The sequence below is a fragment of the Salvelinus fontinalis genome, chromosome 15, assembly GCF_029448725.1.
Source record: "Salvelinus fontinalis isolate EN_2023a chromosome 15, ASM2944872v1, whole genome shotgun sequence".
Taxonomy (NCBI): Eukaryota; Metazoa; Chordata; class Actinopteri; order Salmoniformes; family Salmonidae; genus Salvelinus; species Salvelinus fontinalis.
This window is the reverse complement of record NC_074679.1, coordinates 42,972,020-42,980,665: the sequence shown is the minus strand read 5'-3', so window position 1 is coordinate 42,980,665 and position 8,646 is coordinate 42,972,020. Positions and strand designations below refer to the sequence as shown.

Here is an 8,646-nt window from a genome sequence, read left to right as displayed (position 1 = left end):
AAATGGAAGGGGGTGAATACTTACACAAGGCTCTGTATTTGAGCAATTCCCTTTTCTAAAATCTACAGTTGCCTACTAGTTTTGAACTCCTGGGACTTTTACTTTGAAAAGCGCAACTCGGAAGTAATATGAAATATCAGGAAGTAAACTAAAAGGTCCTGGCGACGAAGCTTTATAAAGTTTCCACCTTTGTTTACCTTTACCTCGACCGTTTTCGTAACTTAATTTGCTAGCTAGAATTCATAAAATACAAAATGAACAGACAAGTAGAGTATGATTCTTATGAGATAGAGGAGCCAAGTGATGAAGAAAAAGCTGAAGACAGGTAATTGTGGTTGCATGGTTTGACGTTAGGTAGCGTTTGGCTAGCTAGCACACTAAGAACGCAAGCTGGTTGTCCAATGCAAGCATGGTTGCTGGTGATGCTATCTACCTAGTAGCCGAACAGTAAGATGTAAACCGGTTTCAATGTAAATGTTTGGGTACAGTATTGTTTCCATATTCTATAGCTTGATTTGCTTGAAGGCTCATAACGTTCAATATTAACGTTACTTGGGCACTGTGAAGTAGGGGTTGGATCTGTGAAGCAGGGTTGGGGTCAATTATATTTCAACAAGTGACTGGATTTCAGTATAGTTGACCCCAGTCCTGTTATAAAGAAGTACTTTATTATTAGGGTGCAAAGTTGTGAGTGTTGTTCAAACAGGATCTGACCAATGACTGTTCAATATGAAAACTGTATGTCATCAAGACCCTCCTAATTTGTTGCTGTATTTCCAGCTCTGAAGATGAGCTGGATGTGCTCTTGAACGGGACCCCAGGTCAGAAGAGGAAGCTCATCCGAGAATACTTGACTGGGGAGAGTGAGTCCTCCAGTGGGGATGAGTTTGAGAAAGAGATGGAGGCAGAGCTCAGCACCACCATCAAGACTATGGAGTGCAAATGGGCGCCACCTACAGCACCAGCAGGTGGGAGTTTTCTAGTATTTTTTTTGTGTCTTTTTGGCTGGCGGCGACAGCAATGCACTGTTCTGTTGTGAATAGAGATAACACTTCAGCTGCATTTACTGGCCGGGGGTCTTGGGGCATCTAAAGCTAATTTCCTGCATTTCTACACAATCTATGGTCACTTGTATTGTAAATAAAAATATAATATGTTTCTAAATACTTCTACATGAATGTGGATGCTACCATGATTATGGATAATCCTGAATGAATCGTGAATAATGATGAGTGAGAAAGTTATAGATGCACAAATATCATGAGCATAGCGTTGTATACAGACTGCACCATGACAGATCTATAACGTTACATTGCTATGCTGACTGTGATTGGGGGGGGGGAATAATATCTAACATTAGCCAACTTTTGGCAGCTATAATGGTACATCAACTGGTGAAAACGAGTTAATTTACTTCTGTTGAAACGGGAAGAAACAAAGGTTAAAAAACATTTCCATAAACACAACATCTGTTAGATACTGCTACCTGACAGCTCACTAGAGGTTAGAGCTGAACTGGTAGCTGCTAGTTCATTCACTTCAGACAGAACGTCAGTCGAGTCGGGATGAAACATTAGCTAACGTTACATGTCAGTTACACTACTAGCTCAGCACTGGGAATAAATTACTTTTTTCCTGTTAAGTCCAAGAGCAGTTACCTTTCCAGCTCATTCAGTCAAATAAAGAGTAGCTAGTTTCTGCTCAGCTTGCTTTTACAACTCAGGGGGGAAAAAAGCACAACACACACAGACAATAGCTACCTCTGTTCGCGCACACTGTGGTGTCCACACATTCCTAAATCAAACTGTCTGAAACCACCAAACAACCTACCCTACTGCGCTGAGGCCCCCGCATGGTCCTAAAGCACAGCACACCAATGGCTCTTTTTGTATCACAATGCAATGATAAAACTTGGGGGGACAAAAATTATATTTCAGAATGTGGGGGGTCATGTCCCTCCTGTCCCCAGTGAAAGTTGCGCCCCTGTCTATCAATAATATTGTACTGTTGTACTCATTAATAACAGTGTCCATCTGTCCTTCCCAGGAGAGGCTTTGGGTACCAATGACAATGCTGCAACGCCTGGGTTACCACAGCCAGAGCTTTATGACAATGTTTATTTTGACTCTGATTCAGACGAGGAGGAAATTGCTCCAAGTAAGTGTGTAGTTAGAATTTATCTGTAAACCAAACATTGATTCTGAGGGCACAGATTAAGCCCTAACCTTGGACTTAAAAGGACAGATGCTATACAAAACACGATTGTTTGATCCTCTTCTGCAGGCAGTTCCTCGGGTCAGAGACGCAGGAAACAGCGATCCATCCCCACCAACGATGAACTACTTTACGACCCGGATGAGGATGACCGGGATCAGGCATGGGTGGACGCCAAGAGGAGGAGGTAAGCAATGCCTCCATCATACAAAATGTTACAAAAGTGTTTTTGTGTGTAATAACAGGGTGACGTTTGAAAGAATATCCAAATATTTAAGGTCGGTTTTTCGGACCCAGATTAGTAAACGCATGCTCAGTGGAGAATTTCCATTGATAGTGCTTTTTAGTCCATGAGTAGGGTTGGTTGTAGTCACATACAGTGCCTTCGGAAAGTATTCAGACCCCTTGAGTTTTTCTAAATTTTGTTACGTTACAGCCTTATTCTAAAATAGATTAAATAAAACAATTTCCTCGGCAATCTACACACAATACCCCATAATGACAAAACGAAAACAGGTTCATAGAAATTTTAGCAAATTTATTAAAACAAAAAACAGAAATACCGTATTTACATAAGTATTCAGACCCTTTGCTATGAGACTCGAAATTGAACTGTTTCCATTGATCATACTTGATGTTTCTACAACTTGATTGGAGTCCACCTGTGGAAAATGTAATTGATTGGACATGATTTGGAATGGCACGTACCTGTTTATATAAGGTCCCACAGTTGACAGTGCATGTCAGAGCCAAAAGCAAGCCATGAAATCAAAGGAATTGTCAATAGACCTCCGAGACAGGATTGTGTTGAGACACAGCTCTGGGGAAGGGTACCAAAATATTTTTGCAGCGTTGAAGGTCCCCAAGAACAGTGTTCTCCATTATTCTTGAATGGAAGAAGTTTGGAACCATCAAAACTCTTCTTAGAGCTGGCCAAACTGAGCAATCGGGGGAGAAGGATCTTGGTCAGGGAGGTGAGCAAGAACCCGATGGTCACTTTGACATTGCCGCTTTCCATGTAGCTTGTGAGGGGTGGAAACACTTTGTTGCTTTTATGGATTTTGTCTTGTTGCTTTCTGTTCTATCTGCTTGCTATGTCTTGCTTGTCCTATGTTGCTCTGCGTGTGCTCACGGCTCATTTGATTGTCTGTATTGTAATTGTTTTTAATAACCTGCCCAGGGACTGTGGTTGAAAATTAGCCGGCTGGCTAAAACCGGCACTTTTACTGAAACGTTGATTAATGTGCATTGTCCCTGTAAAAATAAAATCAACTCAAACAGAGCTCTAGAGTCCCTCTGTGGAGATGGGAGAACCTTCCAGAAGGACAACCATCTCTGCAGCACTCCACCAATCAGGCCTTTATGGTAGAGTGGTCAGACGGAAGCCACTCCTCAGTAAAAGGCACATGACAGCCCGCTTGGAGTTTGCCAAAAGGCACCTAAAGACTCTCAGACTATTAGAAACAATATTCTCTGGTCTGATGAAAGCAAGATTGAACTCTGGCCTGAATGCCAAGCGTCACGTCTGGAGGAAACCTGGGACCATCCCTACGGTGAAGCATGGTGGTGTCAGCATCATGTTGTGGGGATGTTTTTCAGCGGCAGGGACTGGGAGACTAGTCGGAATCAAGGCAAAGATGAACGGAGCAAAGTACAGAGAGATCCTTGATGAAAACCCTCTCCAGAGTGCTCAGGACCTCCGACTGAGGCAACGATTCACCTTCCAACAGGACAACGACCCTAGGCACACAGCCAAAACAACGCAGGAGTGGCTTCGGGACAAGTCTCTGAATGTCCTTGTGGCCCAGTCAGAGCCTGGACTTGAACCTGATCGAACATCCCTGGAGAGACCTGAAAATAGCTGTGCAGCAACGCTCCCCATCCAACCTGACAGAGCTTGAGAGGATCTTCAGAGAAGAATGGGAGAAACTCCCCAAATACACTTGTGCCAAGCTTGTAGCGTCATACCCAAGAAGACTCAAGGCTATAATCGCTGCCAAAGGTGCTTCAACAAAGTACTGAGTAAAGGGTCTGAATACTTATGTAAATGTACATTTTATTTTATTTTCTATACATTTGCAAAAAATTATACAAAACTGTTTTTGCTTTGTCATTATGGGGTATTGTGTGTAGATTGATGAAAAAAAACAATTTAATCAATTTTAGAATGTCTGTAACCTAACAAAATTTGGGAAAAGTCAAGGGGTCTGAATACTGAGTGCACTGTATGTCAATCATGTTCCCCTATTGCCTATTTGATCAGGTACAACGAAAAGAGAAGATTGCAATCTTCACGAAACAGAAGAGGGCAGTCCCAGGGGCTTCCAAGCAGCGATGCTGTCCTTAACTGCCCAGCATGCATGACCACGCTGTGCCTCGACTGTCAAAGGTAGGAAATAAAGAGTTCATTTGGCTGTGAATATCATCTTGATCTAAACTCACAGCATTTTACACAGCCAAACATTATACCCACTACAATTGTAAAGGTTGAACAATTCTGGAAAGGATTTGTCTCAATCGACCTCTTGTTTGTTTTTGTCTACAGGCATGACAAATACAGGACCCAATACAGAGCCATGTTTGTCATGAATTGTACAGTAAACAAAGAGGAGATTTTACGGTACAAAACGCTCAATGAGAAAAATCTGAGGAGCAGAAAGAGGAGGAAAGGGCATCAACCAGAGCCAACAGCATCAACCACAACCGCAATGGAAGCCACAGATTCAGGAGCGGTGTTGGGGATGGGCGGAGAGGAGATCTACCATCCTGTTCAGTGTACGGAGTGCTCCACTGAGGTGGCAGTGCTCGATAAGGACGAGGTCTACCACTTTTTTAACATCCTCGCCAGCCACTGCTGAAGATACAATGTTGATATGACCTTTGTGATATCCCTGATAAGACTTTTGGTGTCAATGTACATCTTTTTATGGTATTAGACAGGGGTGTATTATCATGTAAAGATTTGATTACAGCCATTGTCCGCCATCATTTTATTAAGTTTACTCCTATGGTATTTGTGTTTTTTTTGTTTTTTTTAGAACCAAAGATTTGTATATCTTCATACTGTACTGTCTTTGGTTAGGGTATGTACGTCCCAAGGATTCCGGATAGCAATAACCGTTTGGAAATCTGATTAGATTCGGGACAGGAAGTGGAAACTGCCCTTTGCGCGTCGCTTTTTCATGTGATTCGAGATTGGTTGAGAAAGAAAGCCGTTAAACATCACTGGGGGGATTAATCTGCACCGGTTGACAGTTGATTGCATTCGTTTTGGAACCGGGCTGCCTCCTGGATGTGAGCCAGGTGCCCTGTTCAAAGCCCACAGGGATATTTGGCTCAAAACAAAAAGGACGTAATTGGCATGTTGAGTAAAGAGTCGATTCTGTGATTTCACATGCAAAAGTGATTGCTTTTGATTAACGCTTTATCTACCAAGAACTAATCGGCAATCACAAAAAAGACAGGATAAATACAACTTCAAGTTGTGGCATTTGAAGCTATCTGGAAGAAAATATCCTGGTTGTGTTACCAGTATACTCTCGTCACGGCTTTATACATGTTGAAGCTTGGGAGAGAACCATCTTCTGTATCCTTTTTGGTTCCAGAATGGTTTGAAAAGAACTAGGCAATTTAGCCGGATACGTAACTAACTACAACCCCTTGCCTTGTAATTTCGAATAGTTAGCAAGTAGCCTATTTGTTGGTTAACCTTTTATTGCTGAACAATAGACAATGAAACGATAACGGTAGGCTATAGCTACTAGCTTAGGTGGTCACAGTGTAGCCTACTGTTGGTGAATTCAAGACAACTCGGTAATATCCGACATAAAAACTTGTAGAAAGATGAGGCCAGGGTTTTCCACTTGGTCAAATCCTGACGTCAGTGATCAGGTCTAGAAAGATGCCAGAGTTTCCGAGTAGGATGACCTTTCAAAGTTTTTTTTTTCTTCAGTCGTAGATCGTTTTTTCCGAGTTCCCAGTTGTTTTGAATGCGGCATCTGTCTCACCTGCAGGCCTAAACGTGTGCATGTGCAACTATTGAGAATTTTAGAACTCCGATCTCATGGATTTCAAATATTATTTTAATCAGCTTTATCTGGCATAAAAAGTGCATGTGTAGACCTAATATAGCCTACAGTCATTGGTGTTACTGATTTGATATGTTAGGCTACTCAAGTAAATTGGAAACTGGTCAAAAAGAGGTGAGGAACATATGATTATCAAATTAGGCTACTGTTAATCACAACACTGAACAATTATGACTGAAGAATGATTTGATCCCTTTCATAGGCCTGATAAGCAGTGGTGTGTATTTTTTTTATTTTAGCAGTGGTGTGTATTCATGGATGCCAAGGGAAGCCAGGCTCCCCCCAAAAATGTACCAATGAAATGTTTTAAAAAATGTAAACATAAAACAATTTATCTTTCGTCTCTGTGTTTCATAATTTTCCTTTAATTCCCGAGGCTGAATGTATCTCACAGGAAAAAACATCAGAGCGAGCGAAACAGCGCCCCTCTGTCTCTGTATCTGTAGGACATCTATCTGATGCTGTCTGGTCCAAACAAGTATGACATTGTTGCTGCCCGTAGCATTGAAGGCCAGCAAAGCCAGCGAGCATCTGGCCTCCCTTGATATTTTTTTTTTTAAGTATAACAAATTTGCCAACCAGCATTGAGATGAACTGAGCAAGCTCAACTGTGAATGGTCCTGGCGCACCAAAAAAAGGGAAGCCACCTTAGATTTTGGCGTCACTTCTATCAAATCCTCTTGAGAGGATATGTCATTGACAGAAAAACTATTGTATTGTTCTCCGGTGGCTAGCTAGCCAGCTAGCTAAATTAGCCATGGATGGAGATAAGGATTTGGAATTGTGGTTTCACTTAATTCTGCGTACTGGCCAATAATTATAAAGGCGATGCTGATCCAACCATTCATTCATACATTGTTGTGCCCCTGGCCTGAGAGGATGGAAGTTCAATATGTGGCTAGATGTAAAAGGCTAATGTTAACTAGCTAACGGTGCCAGAGAGACTATAGTAGACGGTTGCTGTCAAAAAGTGAGTGAGTTGTTCCTGTGTCCTGTGTTTGGGCTGTTAATGACATCATGTCCGGATTGTTCTCACGACATTTAGTGTGTGCTTATGTAACTTGATAGTGCAGCTGTTTCTTTGAAGTAAAGCACATGTTTGAAAGAAAAAGTAATGGCTTGGTGATTGATGTGTCGTGTAGTGATCTTGTTGAACTTAAAGAAAATGTGTTTGAACATTTGAAACAGTTGGGAATTTTTATAGAGAACTTACAGAGCTGCTGTGTAGTGATCTTGTGACCCCTTGTAGAATGAACAAGAAAAAGAAATTTCCCGGTAGGTCTGCCTGAGTTACAAGTAAGTCTTAGACTTGCCCTGTGAACACTATGACAGAGAAGAAGCCTCAAGAGAGATAAACCACAGAAAACTACAGAAAACAGGTGTATTGTGTCCTTCATGTCTGGGCCACAATAACAAAACTATTGATGACAATCTTTGTGATGCACCTGATTGTTTTAATGGTGTGATTGATATGAGTGAAGGCAATATGAATCTCTTCAGTAGCGTATAGTCCAGACTCCAAAGTGACAGTTTTAGGTTGTTCTGAATTCAATAGTGCATATGCCACCAAATCTGTTATTTTCAAATGCTTGCACAGAGGTATACTACTGATTAAACGAATGCAACAATTTTTTCACCATCATGAACATTTACGAAGATGGTCCCTTCTGTCATCAAGACAAAACTTGGGTTTAAAGGCAAGAAGGTTGATCTATCATCAAAAAGAGAACATACGAAGCCTAGGAGACCATGGAGAGCCTGCATGGAAGAGACGATGTCTGATGTCCTCACCGCTTGAAGACGGGGATTTGGAGACTGATGGGGTTGGTGTCAGGTTACGATAGGCCCCTGAAAAGGAGGAAAAGGCTCATTCTACTTTTAAAACAGTTTTTTTCCAACAAAAGAAACATGTAATGTGTAATAATAACATGTATGGTCTATATAAAGGTTTAGTAATAAACATTAGTGTCATAGTTTAATATTGCATAGTAAACTTTAATCATTGTCAAATGTATGTTTAAATGTCTGTACTAAAGGTTTTGAAGAAAATGTTATTTACCTTCAATTAATTCGTCTTGGGTGTGTGTGGGGCCTGGTTGCATGGGGTGATGTCAAGCTGTGGGTGTTACAAGTAGACGAGGGCAGTGCCCAAGGCATTATTTTAGAAGAAAAAAACATTTAAAAAAAGAAGACTATCCAACAAAAAATTATTATACAAACATTTATAGGGTATTAAAGTGTAGTATTGTGTAATAATAATATGTATGATTTATATAAAGGTTTAGAAAAAAAAACTGATATAGTTAAATATTGCATAGTAACTTTTAATAATTGGAATATCTAT

At 41.0% G+C, this 8,646-nt stretch overlaps 1 protein-coding gene across 1 annotated transcript; it reads left to right on the top strand.

The window, feature by feature from the left end:
• The first annotated feature begins 112 nt into the window (after positions 1-112).
• Positions 113-6,645, top strand: LOC129812014 (E2F-associated phosphoprotein-like). Its single transcript, XM_055863893.1, has 6 exons — positions 113-325; positions 781-968; positions 2,047-2,157; positions 2,284-2,401; positions 4,478-4,603; positions 4,760-6,645. The coding sequence occupies exons 1-6, from the start codon at positions 255-257 to the stop codon at positions 5,070-5,072; spliced, it is 927 nt and encodes a 308-aa protein (XP_055719868.1). The 5' UTR covers positions 113-254; the 3' UTR covers positions 5,073-6,645.
• The last annotated feature ends 2,001 nt before the right edge of the window (positions 6,646-8,646 follow it).

Bases quoted from the DNA above. Each gene is read 5' to 3' on its own strand.
- LOC129812014 (XM_055863893.1), top strand. From the start codon at position 255: ATGAACAGACAAGTAGAGTATGATTCTTATGAGATAGAGGAGCCAAGT. The intron at 326-780 runs GTAATTGTGGTT...CTGTATTTCCAG, and splicing joins GAAGAAAAAGCTGAAGACAG to CTCTGAAGATGAGCTGGATG. The intron at 969-2,046 runs GTGGGAGTTTTC...TGTCCTTCCCAG, and splicing joins GCCACCTACAGCACCAGCAG to GAGAGGCTTTGGGTACCAAT.